The 20,559-nt window shown below is 45.8% G+C and overlaps 1 protein-coding gene across 1 annotated transcript in view; it reads right to left on the bottom strand.

The window, feature by feature from the left end:
* The window catches only part of LOC112119328 (FRAS1-related extracellular matrix protein 2), a 209,253-nt gene extending 189,891 nt beyond the window's left edge, over positions 1 to 19,362 (bottom strand). Inside the window, exons 1-2 of the mRNA XM_024217948.2 lie at positions 14,217 to 19,362; positions 6,069 to 6,158 (exon numbers count right to left, since the gene is read on the bottom strand). Coding sequence (XP_024073716.1) covers positions 6,069 to 6,158; positions 14,217 to 19,362 — 5,236 coding nt within the window. The remainder of the gene's footprint in view (positions 1 to 6,068; positions 6,159 to 14,216) is intronic.
* Positions 19,363 to 20,559: the final 1,197 nt, after the last annotated feature.

Here is a 20,559-nt window from a genome sequence, read left to right as displayed (position 1 = left end):
TAATTCTTAACGTTATTTTAGTACATTGATTCTTTAAGAACTGCCAAATATTTTGATACAACTCCAAAACTTCTGTTCCTAAATTATTATACCACATACTGGAAGCCACATCAGTGTCGTGGCTTCAAAGAAATAGCACTGACACCTGTTTTAACACTATAATTACATCCAGGAACACCACACTGATCGCTCACTCTCTCTCTCTCTCTCTGAAATGAACAAACTGGGGAGGGAGGAGGGATTGAAATTCCAAAAATGTTTTATGCAATGTTTATATAAACAAGGAATATGACCCAGAGAAAATAGCGATACTTTATAAGGTTTAATAATGGAAGATTGCTTTAAGTAGTAGACATGGGTTTCTTTTATTAACATCATTTCTTGTATAAACATATATGGAAACTGTCTATGAAGTTTACCCAGAAGTTAAGTCTGTAAATTAAGCATTTAAAACTATCTTTGAAAGGTTCCTTGATTCTGTGAGGATTTAACCAAGTGGTAAATCAGGAAAGTGTGCTGCAGTGTTAAGGTATTTAGGGATCTGAAATGAATCGTTCAAGTGATATTTATCTAATGATGTAAATCGCCATTTTCAGCGAGCCTGGGCTTTCCCAGGCTTTGGCTTAAAGACAGAAAGATTGCTCAAAAAAGCCCTAATCACAGATTCTTGTTTCTCTCCTTCACTGGGGATCCTCAGCATTCCTGGTACAACCATATGAATCTTTGTTTCCTCATTCAAAATCATTCCACCCTCAAGGCACCATATCGCTGGTCAGGAAGGATGGGACTCCTTAAGAAGCAGTTCTGACAGACTCCAAACTGCAGTCTGGGGGTGAGGATTACTGTTGAGACTAGGAGTAGGCAGGAAACAGTTTACCCATCCCATGAGATTTTGAGATTTTGAAAAGTGTTCCCATTTCAAATCAGGACAAGTCAATCTTGAAAACATTTTGAGATCCAAAAAAAAAAAATGTTGATTGGGTCAATCAAAATGTTTTGTTTTGATAATTTTGAAGCATTCTGTTTAATTTCAACATCATCTTTTTACATTTTTACTATAAATTAGCTTACATTTTGAAATAAAGTTATTTTTAATTGAAAAATTGAACTTTCCTGAAATTGTTGAAAAACTCTGTTTTGGCATTTTCAACCCTCCCTCGCCCAAATTTTATTTTTAAACAGGAAATTCCTCAGAACCAGCCCCTTTCCCACAAAAAGTTTCAGCTTTGTCAAGTCAGCATTTTCTGATAAAAAACATTTAATCGAAAAATTCCCGACCAGGTCTAGTTGAGACGTACCACCTGACTCCCTCCAACCAGGAACTCAGTTCTGTTCTTAAGTGCTCTGAGCACCAGATGGCTTGCAGAGAAAGAAGAGGAGGAAACAAACCAAAAACCACTGACATTAAAAGGGCCAGACAAGAGATGAAAGACTCAGCAACAAGGTCCCCAGATGTAACATGTACTGGGGCCAGATTCACAGCAAGTGTAAGTCAAGGCACTTCCACTGAAGTGAATGGTGTTACGTTAATTTATACCAGGTTAAGATCTGGCCTTAAACGTTTCAAAGGTATCTGTCATATCAAAATAGAAAGGATAATTTTATGTGCAAAAAAATGAAGCTATGCACTTCCTGATGGCACTGATAAAAAAGAAGCTTTTGATTTTCTACTGCTAGCACTGTATGAGGGAATGAGTACAGGATTGGGATCAAACAACGCCTGTACTCCAGTATTAGCTCTAGCATTCTTGGCTGTGCGACTCTGGGCATACGACAACTTTTCTATCAATGTTCTTCCTCATCTGTTAAATGATTTTTCCTCATCTTACAGAGGTATTTGAGGATTAATTAGTTAAGGTCTGTGCAATACTTTGACATTATGGTTCCAGATGCTGGGGTATGTTCTGTCCATTTTGCTCTGCACTAGCAGCAGAATCTGCCCATAAAGTCAGTGTAACCCATCTGAACTAGTTTCATGTTTCTTGAAACATGCACCAAACTCCAAGAGGAAAATGACAATTTTTCATAGATTGAACAAGACAGACATTTAGCTCCACATTCTCATTAAGATTACATAAAATAAATCTGAATCACACTAGGCATAAAATGAAGGTAGAATAGGGTCCTTAGATTTCAGCCATGTATTTACTTCAGTCATTTCTCATCTATGAAGCAAGAATGCTCCACATAGTGGATAAGGGGATATGGTGTGGAATTTTCTGCGAGAGGAACAGGGTTTCAATGCACTGAAACAAATTTGTGCATTAACTTTCATTCCAAATGGATTAATGCCACTTTGCACAGTTGAAATGCTAACTCTACACATATACAGAAGGCACCATGTATCAAGCTGACTTGACTTCTTTAACACTGTAAAGTTGCCATACTTATTAAAGCCTATCATAAATCTATTATACTATGTATAAACTACACAAAGAGTCTGTCTTAAACCAATTAAAGGCTCAGACATTTTGAGTTAAGGTTGAATCTCCATCCTCAAGCCAATAAATATACTTATGTACTACAGGAGGCTCTGAAGAGCTTGTGACTGTACATCCCATAAACATGTACTCACAACAACATGGGTAAAGTCCAGGAGTTCAGCCATCACCCTGGATTTTCATTTCTTCCTACCACTGCCACTTCTGCCTCCTGTGTTCTTTCCTGCTTTCTGGTAATATTGGTTCCTTTGTTGTTAATATTAACATGTCAAGGGATTCCAGGCAGTTAAGATTCAAAATTCACTACATTTAAATGTTTGCTCATATGAAAAGGAGGATTTTTCCAACTTTTTTTTTTCTTTTTTCAACCTATCACTACAGTGTGCATGATTAAAAGAAAAAAGTAAGTGTGGCTCTTGTGCCACCCATACATAATCAAAGCCCAGTTTCTGCACCAGGCTCAGCAAGCATGGCTCCCCAGCACCGATGTGGACTCATATTAATGTCAATGGGACTTCACACAGGCATAGGGGTATGTACCAGCAGATCCCAATACAGGACAGAACAGTAAATCGGAAGCCGTAGAGTTACCACCATTAAAATCTCAATACAGTTACCACATAATATCTGAGATAATAGTTATTTCCTGTTCTAGGAATAGTGAAATTTGTCCAAGAAACCATCCTTATAAAGCAACTTGCTGTCTTAAGAGACTGCCCCAAAGAATTCCCAAACATAGTAAGCACAACTCTGCTCCACCTTTAGTAGAATATCACTTTTGAAAGTGTTTGTTCAATACAGCTTTTGACTTACCTAAAATAATATTTATGGAGCAATTTCAACAAACATTCATTCTTTGATCAAGTCATATTCTGACTGATTTCACTGTGGTTCAACTCAACCAGAGTTAAGGGTTCCCACAGAAAGAGTGAATTACTTATTTTACACCTTTAGGTAATGTACAGTAGACATCACAACCTTGTTTACTACTGCAAGATTTCAAAAAGCAATGCTAATTCAGGAGACAGAAATCAAGACAGGAGAAAATTGAAGCATGTCATATATAATTCTATTGTGGGTTTGGGTATTCTGTACTGAATCTTTCACTCCTTAATGTTGTGTTTATTCTCTCAGAAATAGCTGGCTTTGCATCAAGAACATAGAAACAAATGTCTCTGCATCACTGACATTCTGCCAAAAAACCTACATGACCTGCGCAACAGAGGCTTTGATGTCTTTTTGAGGAAGAGTGAAATTTAGAAAGGCAAGTTTCTGCTTTTTTCTCACATGAAATTATAGATCCTGAAGAGCCTGCTAGTATAATTTAGTTATTATTCCAAACAAAGAAAACTATTAGTGTCTCAGTCCCAAATTTCATCCCTTCCAAGTTCTTTAGCCAACCATTTCTCACAAAATATGTTGAAATACAATACAACTCAATGTTTTCCATGGTTTAAATAAAGACTACAACATTAATGTTAGTGTTACCTTATCAACTAGGTAAGGTATGTGCAACATGATAATGTATCTGGTAGAGCTCTGTTGAAAATACCCAAAGGGTTAGAAAATCAACAATCAGCTTTGAAGTAGAATGATTCCTTTTATTATTATGAAAAAATCTCATACTATTACAGGTTACAATTGGACACAATAAATACTGTTGCCCCTCTGCCAAGTGGCAGCAGATGTCCAGGACTTTGGCAAGCTAGCTTCCCAGTAAAAGAAAAATCAGTGACACGGAGTCTGGGTGTATGCTATGTGTACCTTGTTTTAGCTACACATATACACCAACAGAAGTGGCCAAACACTACAGAAGCCGATCTGGCCATCAGGAAGCCTTGCCCGTCACCAATGCCCATGTCCTAGGGAGCAAATTTGTCTCAAGAATTGACTCTAATCACAGACCAAGGCAAAGAACAAACTCTCCAGCTGCTCACATAGCTCTCTCTACTCAGAGCCTTCTGTAACAAAACTAATACCGCCATACTGCTAGTCTTCCTAACACTGGAGCTCACGCATTAAGAAAAAGAACTTGGGAGACTCCGTGTAACGACATTTGGTGACTCTTGCCATAACAATACTATGATATTGCATGCAAAATATTTCACACAGTGTTTCATACACATATGTGTACTTACCCTTTCATTCCCCTGATCTAGGTACTGGTTTAATTAAAATATTTTGGGAAAATAAGCTTGGATGCCACAAATAATTAGTTCATCTTGGTGTCAATGGGCCAGTACAGATTAGCAATCACATTTTAAAAAGTGGCCTCTAATTCCAAGAGCCTGATTTGTGCCTCAGGAGACATCATCTCTTAGACAGATCCCTGGCACACAGGAGGGGGTACACTCTGCGCCATCCAGAAGGATGGCGTAGAGCGCCCCATTCCCAGTGCATTGCCCCACTCCACAGGCCAGCGAGGATGAGCTCAGGGCTATTGCCAACCTCCTTTGGGGCAATTTGCTAACTAGGGAGAGGGTGAGCTGAGCAGTTTCTGCTCACAGAGACTGCTATTGCAATTGGTTGTTAGATGGACGGTGCTTCTTGTCTTTGAGTGTGTGTGTGGGGGCGGGGACGGGGGGACACAAGGGCTGATCACAATCAGGCTCAAAATAGCTTTGTTCTTGAAAAGAGATTTTAGTGTTAAATTAAACTAATTAAAACTCACTGTTGCTTAGACATAAAGCAATTTAATTTATTGAAAAATATACTAAAGCATCCTAACTTAACAATCACCTACCATGCCATAGGGACATCTACACCTAGAAAAATCTCTGGTCGTTTCTTAAAATGTAACTCTCTGATAAAAAGTTAGCCATGTTCACACATATTGTTTCCAAAATCTTGTATCAATATTTGTTTTGTTCTGGTAAATCATTTTTGCTGAAGAGCAACTGTTAGATATATTTTAAATAGAAACATTTTCCCCCTTCCTCCAAAGTCTCAATTATTGAAATTCATCTGTTACTAATCACCCTGAGTAAGGCCTTGCATGTGACCAAACCCCAATGGATTTGACGGAAAGGATACGCAGAACAGGGACTCCACACGACCTGTGTGCTGAAAGGATAGGGTCCACGATGGCTCCTAATATTCTTCTTAGCATATGCGCAACGTGCTTCAGGTGGCACGTGACCAGGATTCATCACCAAATTTGGTTCGCTGGTTGAATCATTAGCTTCCCCGGCTTGGGCTGGGTACTGATGGGGAGTGCGGAGAGAGGTATTGGGCCCCGTGGTCAGGAACCCCAACATGGGGCTTCTTAGGTACAGCAGCCACTACTGCTGCTCATAAGCCAGTGCAGTAATTGCAGAGATATTATGCTGCAACTATGTGTCTGGGTTGGGGATACGCAGGAAAACTGCATAAAGCCCCATAACTTGAGCTTTATGTGGGATTTGAGGATTTCATCCTTTTACCATAGTAGTCTAAGTATTTTCACATTGAATATAGTTACCATTCCTTCAAAACAACTTTTTGTAGCCACAATAATAATAGTCCACAATACTGAAAAGCACAGAAGCTGGTGAAGTAACAGCTTACACAAGCTTCCTGTAATTAACCTAAACATCTGCACAAGGTAGTTCAACCCACAGAAAGCTGTTTTCGAAGTTGAGTACTTACCACCATCTTCAACAGTAAAATGGAAAAGGTCACTTGTGGCATTTTCACCTTCTCTTAAAACATAGCATATCTTCATGTCATCAATATCAGCTGGAAAATGTCAAGACAAACACATTCTAACTTAAATGTAAACAGAAACAGTTTGAATAGGAACAATTAACAATTATCATTAATTTGTTCATCAGAGGTCTGACTTCACTATTAGGTTATGTCTAAACTGCAATGTTAATCCAGACTGAGGAGACACTGGGTTTGTTAACATAGGGCTTGAGCATCTACACTCATTTTTAACCCCTGGCTAGGAATTGTTGAACCTTGGGTCCCAATCTGGGGCTCCAGAGTCTACAATGCATTGTCTGGCCCCGAGTCCAACCACCCACATCCCAGATTTCCTAGAACCCTCCCAAAATGTGGCCAATTCTTGCCCTTTACTTGTGGGGCTCTGTGGGAAAACTTGACTGTCCACCAAACTTTACTGTCCAGAAGACAAAGAAAATCAGCCCAGGGGACTGTGGGATACTTTTGGCAGACTCCCAGAGCACGAGTCCAGTGCGGCCATGTCTACACTGCAAAGCAATACAGTTTGACTCAGGCTTGGACCCTCCAGCCCCGTGGGGTCCTGGGACCCTGGGTCTGAGCCGTGTTAGCATGATTTATGTGTACATGGAAGGGGGGTTAGGCTTGAGTCTGAGTTCAAACAGAAGCCTAGGCTTACACTAGACATACCGTTAGAGTCAGAGGATTTCAGTATTAATGGACTGCGTGTTTTAAAAAACAAAGTTCACTGTTTTTTCCTATTTATATATATTTGATAAACAGAACCCAGAGGAAATATGCATACATGTGTGTTATGAGTGCTGGTAAGAAGGTATGGTCAATGGTGAGGGTTTTACATGGCGGGGGGGGGGGGTTGCTTTGTTTTTGTGTAGCACTTTGTTCAGCTGAAATCATCACTAAGGGCCTGATTCTGCTACTGTTACTTACGCTGACTAGTACCTCACTCTGTAAGTAGTCTAGAATATGGTTCTACTCAACACAGATAAAGGTTGCAGAACTGGTCCTGAGTGCCTTGCCAGTGCCACTCATTCTGAAACATATGCTAACTTACAGAATTAGTGCCCTCTACAGTTACATGAGGTGTGTCAAGCATGATCATTCAGCAGGGCCGGCTCTGGCTTTTTGGCCGCCCCAAGCGGGTCAGCCAGAACAGCAAAGCAAAAAAAACCACAGTGATCTGTGCGCCGGAACGCGGGTGCAGGGGGACCGACTAGCGGGGGGGAGGGGGAGGGAGCGGGCGGGAGAGAGAGAGAAGGGGGGCGGCCAGGGCTACAGCGGGGCGCTGCCACACGGCCCCTCCCGCTGCGCCGCCTGCTGGGAGGGCTCCGCTCAGGTTGGCGGGGAGGGAAGGACAAGGACTGCCCTGCCGGGCTTGCTGCAGGGCGCTCCCGTCCTCTGCGCCACCGCCCCCTACAGGGCGGCCGGAGCAGAACAAAAACAAAAAAAAAGGCGGCCGTGCCGCCCTAGGATTGGGCGGAATGCCGCCTCGTTAAATCTGCCACCCCAAGCACCAGCTTGCTCGGCTGGTGCCTGGAGCCGGCCCTGTCATTCAGACCACTGTATAACACTGGTTTTCTGGATCAACAAGCTGTCCAGCAACAATTTAGACAATAAAAATGGAGAAAAGGGATCAATCTTGCTGGTTGTACAACTAGGGAAAATCTTGACACTCAAAGGAAACCTATTGCCATGGCTTACCACCACTAATGAATGCTGTTGCAAGGAGGTGCACTTCATAGACTAAAAGAAAATGAAGGAGCCAAGATAGATTATTGTGACCTAAAAGTGCACAATATAGGAATGTCAATAACAACAAGGTTACTGATGCTAGAACTCATGTTACTTGCCTACCTCTTTCAAATCCATCCTCTGAATTTACTCTTAGAACAAGCTTTTATTAAACTATAAAAACTTTAAAATAAAACAAGGAATTATTCTATGCTATATTTTAATTGCATTATTTCATGTCTTTCCTTATTTATTTCTGGTAAAACTTGCTTTTTTCATTTTAATTATTGCACTGAATTCAAACATGCCTGAATGCAATGTGTTTGATGTCAAACAGGAACCATGAAGCCAAATTCTGCCCTTACTTATACAATACCAAACTGAAGTGAAACCAACCAAGTCCTTTGAATCCCAGTTCAGTGCCCTTGTCACTAAACCATCCTTCCTACAGACCATCTACTCTACCGAATATGGCTTACAATCTTTATAACTGAGCCATCACAAACAGAGGTACTCAGACACTAGTGATGCACTGAAAAACCTAGACAAATTCAGTTAAATGAAGTAAGAGAGAATTCAACTTATTTAGTTTAATAGATGTTGGAGCATCAGTTGCAGCAAAATAAATAGAAGAGAAAAAAGCAAAAGGCAAAACAGTTATTTGTTAATATGGGTTTTCTAGTTTCTTTATGGGGTGACATGAATTCTTTAGTAAATACAAACCTGTCCTTGTCACTTACTTTGAAAGAGAAATCCTTTGTTTCTCCCAACCATATAGGGCATCATATCATGTACAATTTTAGAAAACTTTAGAAAGTAATAGCATTTAAGTGGAACTCAAGTATCATACAGATTCTCCCCACAAGTCAGAACATGTGTATTGGTTGGTAAAAACATGTCAAAAGCATTTTTGTTAGAGGTTGTGTGTTCCTCTGCATAATAGTTCAAAAACCAGACATGTATCTTTTATGTTAAATAATTATCTTTAGTACATATTTTTTACTTTCTTTTAAACAAAGAACTCCTGGAGTAATAAAGAGGTTGCAAGTGAATATCCCCATGTCAATGTGGCAAAAAATTAAAACTCTGATCCTGCGAACAAACACTTACACAAGTGCTTAACTTTACACATACAAGTAGTCCTATTAAAGTCAATCGAACGAACATGCATAAAGCCAAGCACTCAAGTAAAGGTTTGCAGAATCAGCTCCTAAAACAATAACATCTACCAAAATTTTATATTTAGATAAAGTATCCTATATGGATGTCTTTCTTTGTGTTTGTTAAACACATATTAGCGTTACTTGAGCTAACCTACATTATCCTTCCATAGCTCATTTGATTACACTAGCAATTTCTTAGTTGCAAGCAGTAATGCAGTCCTTTGTGACGGCAAATTTTTTGCTGAACAGTTTCTGGAATTGTGGCCTGATCTGCAATCCTATAGCTTTGTCTTTGGCCAGGGTTACATAAATCTGTTAGCCACACAAGATTAGAAATTTGATTTCCCAGTTAAAATTATGCCAAACTCATTTGATTGTCATGAGTTTTTTCCGCAATAATGTACTTTTATTTTATTTATTTTTTGAGAGAGAGAGAGAATGTCTTCCAAAGCACTTGCCTCAACAGGGGAAGGTGTGGAGCCACCCCACCCCAGGGGGAGTTCAGGGAGGAATTTTGATGAAGAATCTTGATTGCAGCACATTCACTAAATCCCATGCACAGGGCCAGATCTGTTGGCAGGTGTATTAGTTAGAGACCAGGCAACGGATCAGCCCTCCTCACTGGCCCCTTTGGGATACCATGTGCCCCAGAGGATTGTGCCCTATTTTTGCACACAATTGTAAAATGGGCTTCTTTTGCTTTCACTCCCTGGCACACCCATAGAGCTGCAGGTCATGCTCTTGCCCTTAATAATCAAAGCTAACCAAATTGGATTGAGTAGGCCCCAAAATAACACTTAGCACTTATATAGCAGTATGCATGTTCAAAACACTGAAAAACAGTAGCTAATTAAAAGCTACATAGATTTTATTCTCCTTAATGGAAAAGACTTGGCAGCTCATTAATAGAGTTCCCCTGTTCATAGTCAATTATCTAATCTTAATAAATATCTTCTATGAACAAATTCCAGCCCTAACTTGCAGAGATGAGTGCTGTGCGATTATGCATAAGCAATTTTCTTAGTAAATATTTTTGTCCTCAGTAGAACTAAGAGAGAGTTTGAAATTACTGGCTAGGGAGGGATTTTTGTTGTCATACATTCTCCACCTTTAAAATCCTTGCAAGCCTAAGGCAAGCTATGTGAAAGTAAATGGAGAAAAGAAAAAATAAATAAATAAAGCATCAGAATGTAATGCTTTGAAGTTGAAACAACTTGAGTAATAGAAAATAGTTTTATTATACATTTTCAAATGTTGCTTAGTAGTTGGGCCTGTTTGGGAAACAGTTGATCCTTCTACCTTGCTGTCCTTTTTTCTTCTTTATACGACATTAATATTTATAAGCATAAGGAGGAAGCGAGAGCAAGATGCAATCCTGTATGCTTGCAAAATCTTGGAACTTATTACCCTGGGGCTCAACTCTGCTAACTTGTAATTTACCCATGTGACTAATTAATATTTGTATTATTTTAGTGCTTATGGGCCCCAGACATGGACCAGCACCCCACTGTATCCCAATTAAGTCCACTGACTACTCATGTGAGCAAGATGCTACCTAATGTAAACCTAACAAAAAATATCTAACTTCCATTAGTAACCCAAACCAACCCATATTCTGTATCTGAGCAAAGGAAGACATACTGCAGGGACAAAACCTGAACCGGATCATCAACTGTCAGTGCAAACTCCTCTAGTATGTGGTGTGTCCAATTACTGCTCTGGAATTTTCAATTGGAGTTTGTGGTTTATCTGACATATTTGGGTGATTTTCTTTTCAGTATTTGGTAAAATATTAGCAGCTATGGAAAAAGTGGCCTTCCCAAATAGTAAACAAAAAGTTATTGTGTGGCTAACATTTTTTCCCACTGGGGCAATTGCTGCTAAAGCACAGTGGATCTCAAATCAGAGGAGTTCTCTCTTTCTATGAAATTAGTCTGTTCATTAATACAATTATGGAGGCACCATCTTAGGGATGGGGAAACAATGTGGGCAGAAGTGTCTTCCCCCATGCTTGGTTCACCATCCAGTAGCTAAAGCTCTAAGGCTAGGACTCATGGCAATAAAATGGCCCTTTTTGGGGGGAGGGGGGAGAGTAAGGGAGAGGGGTTAGGACCAGAGCCTTCAAACTGCTGCATACCTCCTGTAAGAGGCTGAGCGTTATCAGCACCCAGTGACATTCATGAACGATGAGGGCATTCAGCTCCTCATAGGAGGTTCTCTGTATGTTGCAGGATGGGGCCCTTAAAAGGGAAAAGATATAAGATACAAAAAGAAATAGATAGATGGCAGTAGGAAACTCATGGAGTCAGTAACAGGAAACTCCCACTGTCAAAATTGACTCTTGACAGTCAAAAAAAAAAAAAAAAAGGTTGGGGGGAGAACTGTACTCACAGTGGTCCCCAAAGATGGGAAAGGTACAACAGGAAGAAAGGCTGTTGCCTTGCATGTTGTGTAATCATTTATACCAGTGAGAGTGAACAGGGTGTAAAAGGCTACCCATTCTGGACCTGGTAATGTTTTCCATGCTTCAGGCCAGTGTAATGGCTACACAAGGTGCAGAGCCTCAGTGAATTGGGCCCAGAATTCTGTACAGGCTCCTCAATCTACAGGACTGAGTAAGCTTCTCTCACTACCTGCTGAAACTTAAACTTTCTAAGTCTAGCCAAGAAGTTGTAGCTCCCAGCACTGATAACCCTCTCCATACACCCAGTAAGAGATATGGTGAAGAGGGGATCTGGGGCAAATGATCTTTCATCCACAGCTTCCACCTCCAAGTTTGCCCTACTAATACTCCTGCAGCTTCCTGTAAGTGGAGCCTTTTTCCCTTTCCCTCTTCCCAGCAGGGCTGATGTCACCCTTCTTCACTTAGGGGGCTGCACTTGCCCTTGACTAGGGCCTTCCAATTTTGTAAGACTGCTGCCCCTAACCAGGAGTTCCTCCCCTGCCTAGAGTTTCCTCCACTGCCCTGCTGTGGGACTGCTCCTTTTCTCCCCAAAACTGCTATCTTCCCCAACCCATACCTCCTGCTCCCCTGTTCTTTACTCCTTCACCTGAAGGCCCCTGCCAGGTTTGCCTCCCTCCTCTTGGAAGCACATGCTTCTCCTTGCTATGACTGTTCTACATGCCTACATGACCTAGTCTGTCCTAGGCTTTTTTTTTTTTTTTCCCCTACCACCAGTGGTAGACTACTGCAGACAAGGTGCTGGAGGCCACTGGCATTTTAATAAATATGCTGTATAAACCTGCTCTGAGCAGAGACAGACACAGTGCACTTAAAAACACTGGTGCCTGATTGAAGCCTTAACTATACTAGCACTACCACCATCAGCACTGTTGTTGGAGACAGCAGCTGATAGCAACAGTGGAAAAAATTTGGCAGAAAAGCCCAGGTGCAGACACACCGTAGTATGGGTGTATTGCCGGGAAATATGGAGGGAAGTAACTCCAATAGTTGCAAATGTCTGAATTAGGATTAGGTAATTAATCATTTATATGGCACCAGGATTGCACATGCTGCTGAGTACAGCATGCAGAGTTTCACTGCTTGGCCTCTTACACATCCCATCTCTTCCTCCAACATGGTCCATTCTTCTGCTATGCAGGATGTAGCAGCCAGAGGGCTGCATATCTGTTAAACAAGGTGGGTGGGCCAACCAAGTGGCAGGCAGTAACAAGCTGTCAGTATTCTCACAAATGAGCCTCCTTGCTTATCTGGAATGCTGTACTGTGGTTTGCTCCAAAGAATACACATGACCCAGTCTATTTCAAATGTAAGACAAGGCCCTTAAAAAGGAATATTTCCACTCAGGAGTGCACACTCCCTACTACTCCTCTGTACTTCTCCCTGATACTCACCACTTCAAAAGGTCCTAACACAACATCATTGGGAATGTTTCTTTATACATCAGCTGTGTTGGTTCCCACAGTTTAGGGAGCTTGAAATTCCTGCTATATCCAATTGTTTTGGGTTTTTTTTTTTTTTTTTTTAAGGTTTGCCCATCACTGCAACTCTTGGGATACCTTTGGCATTCAGTCAAAATATGTAAGGTCTGTGGGGTCTGTTTGCTGGATTTGCAACTCGAGCAAACAAACTCACTACAACTAAGGCTCCACGAAGCACCATTTCACTTTTACTCAGCCAGCCATTAACTAATAACATAATACTGAAAGCTCCCCAGTGGATAGATAATACACCCTTTCTGACTCAAGGAGGTTATTCCACAGCCTTGTTTTAAGGCTTTATTTCAGTGCATATAACATATGTGGTTTCCATCCTAACTATGCCACCTAGTACAGTTTAAAAAAAACTAAGTAGCAAGCATCAACATAATTTAAAATATTTACATTACCTCTTATTTTACCACAGAGACTTTGTGATTTAAAGTTTGTGCAATTAAGGCAATAAGGTAGTCATGAGATATTTGCTCCCTGGGCTTAGGGATAATTTTAAACTATGTAAAGTGCACCCAGGCAGTACATGACCAGCACCTTAAATATGCTAGGATAGTTACTAATGGAGCAGTCAACTATTATTATTTTCTAAGGAAAACAATTTGAAAAAAAAAAAAAAAAGTTATGAGTGTCTAATGTTTTATGGACCAATCCTGTAACCTGTACTCATGTTAAGTAGCTAGACTAAGCCCTTGAGTAACTGATACTCAACATGAATACAGGATGCAGAATTAAATTGTAAAATCTTCAGGGCAAGGACTGTCTTATTCTGTTTTTGTCTGCAGTGTTGTTGTAGCCGGGCTGGCCCCTCGATATTAGAGAGACAAGGCAGGTGAGACAATATCTTTTTCTGAGCCAAGATCTGTTAGTGAAAGAGACAAGCTTTCGAGCTACACAGAGCTCTTCAGCTGTGTAGCTTGAAAGCCTGTCGCTTTCACGAACAGAAGTTGGTCCAACAAAAAAATATTACCTCACCTACATTGCTTCTCTAATATCGTGGGATATTACCTCACCCACCCTGTCTCTCTCATTCTGTTTGTACAGTACCGAGCACAATTAGTAGCTGTTCTCTGCTGAAGCCTGGACACTACCACAAATATACATTTAAAAAAAAAAAAAAAAAAAAAATCAGGCCCATAATGCTGTAAACAGGCTCTTTCTGGGATCAATTATTTCAGAATTAAGTATGCTTCATTCCTGCATGCATGTTTCCAGTGCTCTAAAGAGAGAGTACCAGACACGGAAATACCTTGTGTGAACTGAGTGATACTATGGTTGCCTTTTCCCAGGTGGATCAGGAAGCCATGGTGAGGAGCCTCTGTGATCCTGATCTTGAGGGTAACGTGCAAGCTGTCCCTGTCTTCCACTTTGAATACCTTGTTGGTAATCATAAAACCCAAGTGGCCAGTGGTCAAAACACGGAGAGAAGGGGCACCCTTATTTACTACAATTTGGGGTACACTATTGTCCACAGCCATTATCCGAATGTTCATTGTTTGGGGATTCCTTGTTTCAAACACAGTGTCAGGGAAGACATAGAAATCAGTATGTGTCCCATCTGTAACAGTGAAAGAGAAGCTGTCTTCAGCTGACTCTGTGCCATCATGCTTGTAGCTTATAAGATTTTCATTCAGATCTTGTTTGGTAAAGGATGTAACCGGCTTGGTGTTATTGAACATGAGCTGACCATGAACTGGCACTTGGGTGATAATAAATTTAAGCAACATATCAGGGGTGTCTCTGTCTTCCACTGTCAGTTCAAAGGGGGTTATCAGTTTATTTTCACTTTCACACACCAGCAGGTTATGGATTGTGACCACTGGCTTTTTATTATCCACATCACTAATGGAAATTCGGAAAGTGCGAAATACTGGGTTATAACCATCAGTCACTTCAAACTCAAAGCTGTCCATTTTCACCTCATCTTCTGAAGTGTGAATGTAGTAGATTTTATTGCCTGCTAACTGGAGCTGAGTGAAGGTTTTGATGGGCACCCCAGACTGATCCGTACATTCGAGATGGCCACGAACAGGTGCCCGGGTAATACTGAAAACCAAGTTTTCATCTGGGCTATTCAAGTCACTGGTGCTCAGTAAATCAGTGGTAAGTGTAACTTTTCCCCCTTCCTTCAAGGACACCCCTTTGCTGATCACATCTGGGAAGACAATATCAATGCTACCTATGGTCACATAAAAATATCGGTCAATGAGAGGATTTATCCCATCTGTCACATCAAATTTGATAAGATCCCGAATACCTTCTTGGCCAAAATGCATGTACTGAATTAAGTTTCTGTCCACTTCATCTTGGGTAAAGTTCATTCCCAGTGTGATATTCTCAACCCCACCTGAAAGCTTTATTCTTTGTAAGAGGCCTTGTCCTGGACCATACCTTATAATGTAAGTCAAGGTTTTGTCTTCAGAATCTAGATCAGTAGCCTTCAGTATTCTGTTGTGGATGATTTTAGTCTCCCCTATTTCAATTTCCAGCCCATCGTTGATGGTCATTCTGGGTGTCTCATCATCTACAGGAATAACCATGATTAGCACAGTTTTCTCTACAGCATGTTTACCATCTGTGAGTTTCACCTCAAAGCTGTCTTCCTTTGTTTCAGAGTCATCATGTTCATAGATAATGCTGGAGCTCTCAGTTATCTGAGCCAGGGTGAAGCTCTCCACCAAGACTGTCCCATTGATCAGCTGGTTCACAAGGTGGCCATGCGTGGGAAACTTAGTGATAGTGAAGGTCAGTTCATCAGCAGGGATGTCCCCATCTGCTGCATTGAGGATGGGAGTATCGATAACCAGGCTCATGCCTTCCATCACTACAAACTCTCGCATAAAGATTTCAGGCTCTTCGTCATTGGTTGGGATAATGACAATGGGGAAGAAGTGCCTTTCAGAAAAGTTAATGCCATCAGAGCAGCGGAAAGTGAACCTGTCTTCAACAGGCTCCACACCCTTATGGATGCTTTGAACGTAATAAATGTGCCCTTGCCTGACGTCTTTCAACGTAAAGGCACTTATAGCTGTACCTGCTCTGGATTTTTCAGATCCTAGGGCTGGAGAGATGTTCTCTACATAACCAGAGGTGGGCTGTGCAACTATGGTGCACAGAATATCATCACTAGGTGTATCCACATCTTCAGTCCTTAAGTGGGCATGTGTAATGACCCTTTTGTCACCCTCCACTACCATTAAGTGTTCCCCCACAAAAACCTCAGGGGCTTGACTGTCAACAGGAAGGATTGTCACCAGCACTGAAACTCCACGAACAACATTGCCCCCAATGCTCCACTCTTCAGACAGGTCAGACAAAGTGAGGTTAAAGGTATCTTCTTTGGGCAGCAGCCCTATTTCACCACCCGTGTGAGCATATACCACAGCCCCATCCAGCAGGTCTCTCTGGGAAAACCTCTCTGCAGGCATCCCCTGGACCAGGATGTCCCCATGTTGGGGAGGGTCCTCCACAATGAAAGTCAGCATCAGATCATCTGTATCCTCATCCGTGCCCTGGATGACGTTAGTGGTGATCTCAGCAGCACCATTCTCCAGCACGTCCAAGTAGGAGCCAAGTGTCCCTGGGGGCAGCCGTAAGGTGGGCACCTCATCATCCACAGGGTGCACAGTCACCTTCAGTGTGATGGGCACCACATGGATCCCATCACTCACATCCAGGCTGCAGGCATCACTGTGAGACTCAGTACCACTGTGCACATAGACCACCCTACCATGTTTAATGTCCTCCAAGCCAAAGGCTGCTCCCATGGCCAGGCTATGCCCAGAGAGCTGCAACTGTCCATGCTGGGGAGCCTGGGTCAGGGTGAACTGGAGGTGAGTGGGCTCAGTGTCAGTGTCGCTGGCGTCCAGCTCAGCCAGGCCCAGCACATGCCTGGCCCCCTCATGCACAGTAAAGCCACTGTTGGTGATCTCAGGGGGCTGGTTGTCTATGGGCTGCAGGTAAATGGTGAAGGTGCCTTGGGCAGCATTACCAGCTGCATCCTCCACCCGGTACTGGAACTGGGCCAGGCGGGGAGCCACTCCCAGCTCCTGCTGTGGGGGCCGGTAAGAGATCTTGTGGTGGTTGATCTGGGCCTGGCTGAAGTGCATCACCTCCACTGAGTGGTCATCGGTCAACACCAGGAATCCCAGGCGGGTGCCCTTGGCCCCCCCAGGGTGGTTGGAGTCTGTGTCAGTGGGGGGCTGGGTGATGGTGTAGTGGATCTCCCGGTCCCCAGAGTCCTGATCTGTGTAGCGCAGGTGCTTCCTCCGCAGTGGGGTCACCTGCTGCTCAGCCACCACCAGGCGCAGGCTGCTGCCACCATGAAGCACCGGGGCCAGGCGGTCCACTGGGTGCACCCGGACCATAAAGCTCTGGGGCCCAGAGCGGTTGGGCGGGTCGTTGTCATCCTGGACCCTAAAGACAAACTGGTCCAGCACCACCCTGGGGCCAGGGCTGTGGGGCCCGAGGTGCCTGTAGAAGAGCCGCCCCTCCACGATGTCCTGCTGCAGCCACTCACTCACCAGCCTCTCGTACATTGGTGGGTCCCCAGGCAAGCCCAGCACCCTCCTCCAGGGGGAGCCCCCGTTCTCACCGTCCCAGCCCAGGGACGGCTGGGCCTGACGGAGCAGCAGCTGCCCTGCAGCAGGGCCAGACTCCAGCACAAAGCGCAGCGTAGCATCGTCCGAGTCGATGTCAGTGGCGCTGAGGGCACGGGCAGGGATGGGGGCTATGTCACCCTCGGCCAAGGACAGCCCCGTGTTGGCGTTGAGCAGGGGTGGCTGGTCATCGGTGGGCACCAGGGTGATGGGGAAGAGAAACTCGACATGGTGCCGGGCGCCACCATCCTCCAGCCGCAGCACCAGGTTGTCACTGAGCGGGGACTCGCTGCCGTCGTGCTGGTAAATGACGCGGCCAGCTGCCAGTTCGGCCACCGTGAAGTGCTTGCGGGCCTGGGGCTCCCCGGCCTGGGGCTCCTCCAGCAGGGCCAGGTGCCCGTGCCGCAGCCCTGCCAGCACGCTGACCCGCACCTGCTCCAGGTCATCCTCGTCGCTGATGAGCAGGCTGGGGCTGGGGCCCGGGCTGGAGAGCGGCCGCGACTGCCCCTCGTAGAGCACCAGGCCTGTGTTGCGGGTCACCACGGGTGCCAGCGTGTTCATGGGCTTCACCACGATCATGAAGGCGAAGGGCTCGGAGGCAGCGCCCTCGGGATCCAGCACCTCCAGCTCCAGCTCGAAGAGCCGCTCCCTGGCCGAGTCCTCTGCAGGCGGTTGGTAGGCGACCCTCAGCTCCCGCACGTCCCGCTGGCTGAAGTAGGCAATGGGCAGGCTGCGGTCGTCGGTGCTGACCACATGGCCCTGGCCTGGCCCAAAGGGGGAGGTGATGTTGAAGAGCAGCAGGTCCGGGGCGGACTCGGCGTCCTCGGCCGCCAGCATGTCCGGGGTGAGGGCGGTGAGCACGAACTGGTCCACCTCCATCATCAGCATGGCCACGAAGCTGGGCCGGGGCGGCGTGTTCTCGGCGCCGGCCCGGATCCGCACCAGCACCTGGAAATGCTCCCGCTTCAGCAACGCCCCGGCGCCCGCCGCCTCCCGCAGCTCCACCACCAGGGGCAGCGAGTCTCGGTTCGGGGAGCGGCCGGCGGCCGAGTGCCGGTAGCGCAGCCCCAGCCGCAGGAACTCCTCGCACTCCCACCAGACCGAGGGCGACGGGGCGCCGGTCGCCGACGGATGCCACGGGGCAGCCGGCTGACCGAGGAGCTCCCCGTAGCGGGGCAGCCCGCCCAGCCCCGGCAGGGCGCCCACCCTGCAGCGCTGGCTGCCCGGCTGGAAGGCGAACTCCAGGCTGCGGCCGTCCAAGGCGTTGCTGGTGCCCAGCAGGCTCTCCACGGTGAGGGGCAGGTTGCGGGTGACGATCTCCAGCTGGGCGAAGAGCACCTCCACCTCCAGCGCCAGGGGCAGCACCACGGCGCGGCTGGGCGAGTCGTAGCGCAGCTGCAGGCGGACCCGGTCCCGGGACGGGCTGCGGGAGCCCAGGTGCCAGTACGTCACCTCCCCGGGGGCGAAGTCGCAAGGGAAGCGCTGCGGGATCAGGCGGCCCGGGCGCAGCCACAGGGGGTCGTCGTCCAAGACGCGCAGGTGGCAGCGGTCCCCCGGCTGCACCTGCAGCACCAGGTCGCTCAGCGGGTCCAGCCAGACAGAGCGGCCGAAGGGGACGCGCAGCCCTCGGTTGGCCACCACGATGGAGGCGTCTTCCTGGGGTCCCGGCGCCGAGGGATAGGAGAACGCGGGGCTGCCCGGCGGGGGCGGCTGCTGCGCCCGGACCCCGCCGCCCCTGCCAGCCAGCAGCAGCAGCAGCGCGGGCAGCAGAGTCCGTGCGGCGGGGCTGCCCTGCATGGTCTCCGTCTGCCGAGCACAAGCCAAGCGAGTCCCGTCTCAGCACGCGCAGGGCCCCCGCTGCGCAGCCAAGCCCCCGTCCCCTGCCTGCAGCCGCTTCGCCTCCGCCCGGCAGCCCCCGGGCCCGAGCCGCTGCACCGCGCTGCGCAGCCCGGCGAGTAGGCTGCGTTATAAACTCGCCCCCTAGCCCGCCGCGAACAGGGGAACGCTGCGAAACCTCGCCCTACCCCCCTCCCAATTTACCCCACGCTGTCCAATAAGCACGCAAGGGAGCGCTGTCGGCGGCGGGGATTGGCCAGCAATGCTGGCCAATCATCCAAGTGGAGACAGCACAGAAACACCCCTCCTTGCAACAGGTTGCTTAGAGGGAAGCCGCGGGAAAAGCAGCGGAGCCTCTCCCCGCACCCCCCAAAGGGAGGGTTAGCAACAAAGGGGAGCTGGGGGGAGCCGGTAGGCTGCTTTCCCCGTGCCATTGGCAGCAGGGGAAACAGAGTCCTGCAAGCGCAGGGACGGCGTGAAGCAGGGGAGGGTGCAAAATCGCTGGGAAAGGCCAGCAGCCAGATCCTAGGGTGTTAACAGAGCATCCCTCTCTGCAAAGCGGGAGTCTTGCCCTTGCCCCAAGGTGAGGGAGCTGGGCTGTAACACACCCCGTCCCGCGAAACCTTATGCCCAAATAAATTCGTTAATCTCTAAGGTGCCACAAGGACGACTCGTTGTTTTTACTGCCTTTAAATTCATCCTTAACTAGGCTTCATTCTCCCTCCCAGTGAATGAAACTGCTCCAGGCTAGTGCAGCTTCTACAAAATAGCGCCTAGAGCAGAGGAAACAATGTTAGGAATTGCTCAGGGGAACTATGAGTTAATAAATCCAAGAATTAAGGGGGGGGGGTTACTTTCTTTTCTTTCCACGGCTAAAAGAGGGAGACGAGTTGTCTGTAATTGGCAAGAAAGACAAATTAATAGGGGGAGAGAGGGAGGGAGGACGGTGAAGGTGGAAAACCGGAGGAGGTTAAGGAAAAAAGTGCCCCAAGGCGCTGAGAAAGCAGGCACAGTGCAGAGCTGTCATTTGAGAGATATATGACTCTGTTTTTGTTGCAATAATTAGAGTGCAAACTGTGTTAGAAATCTGCTTGTCAGCATCACATTTCTTTGCCCCAGAAGGAAAACTGATAAATATCTGTAGGGAAAAACACATTA

This window comes from Terrapene carolina, unplaced genomic scaffold (assembly GCF_002925995.2).
Source record: "Terrapene carolina triunguis isolate 2854851 unplaced genomic scaffold, T_m_triunguis-2.0 Scaffold139, whole genome shotgun sequence".
NCBI lineage: Eukaryota > Metazoa > Chordata > Testudines > Emydidae > Terrapene > Terrapene triunguis.
This window is presented reverse-complemented; position numbering and strand designations above follow the sequence as displayed.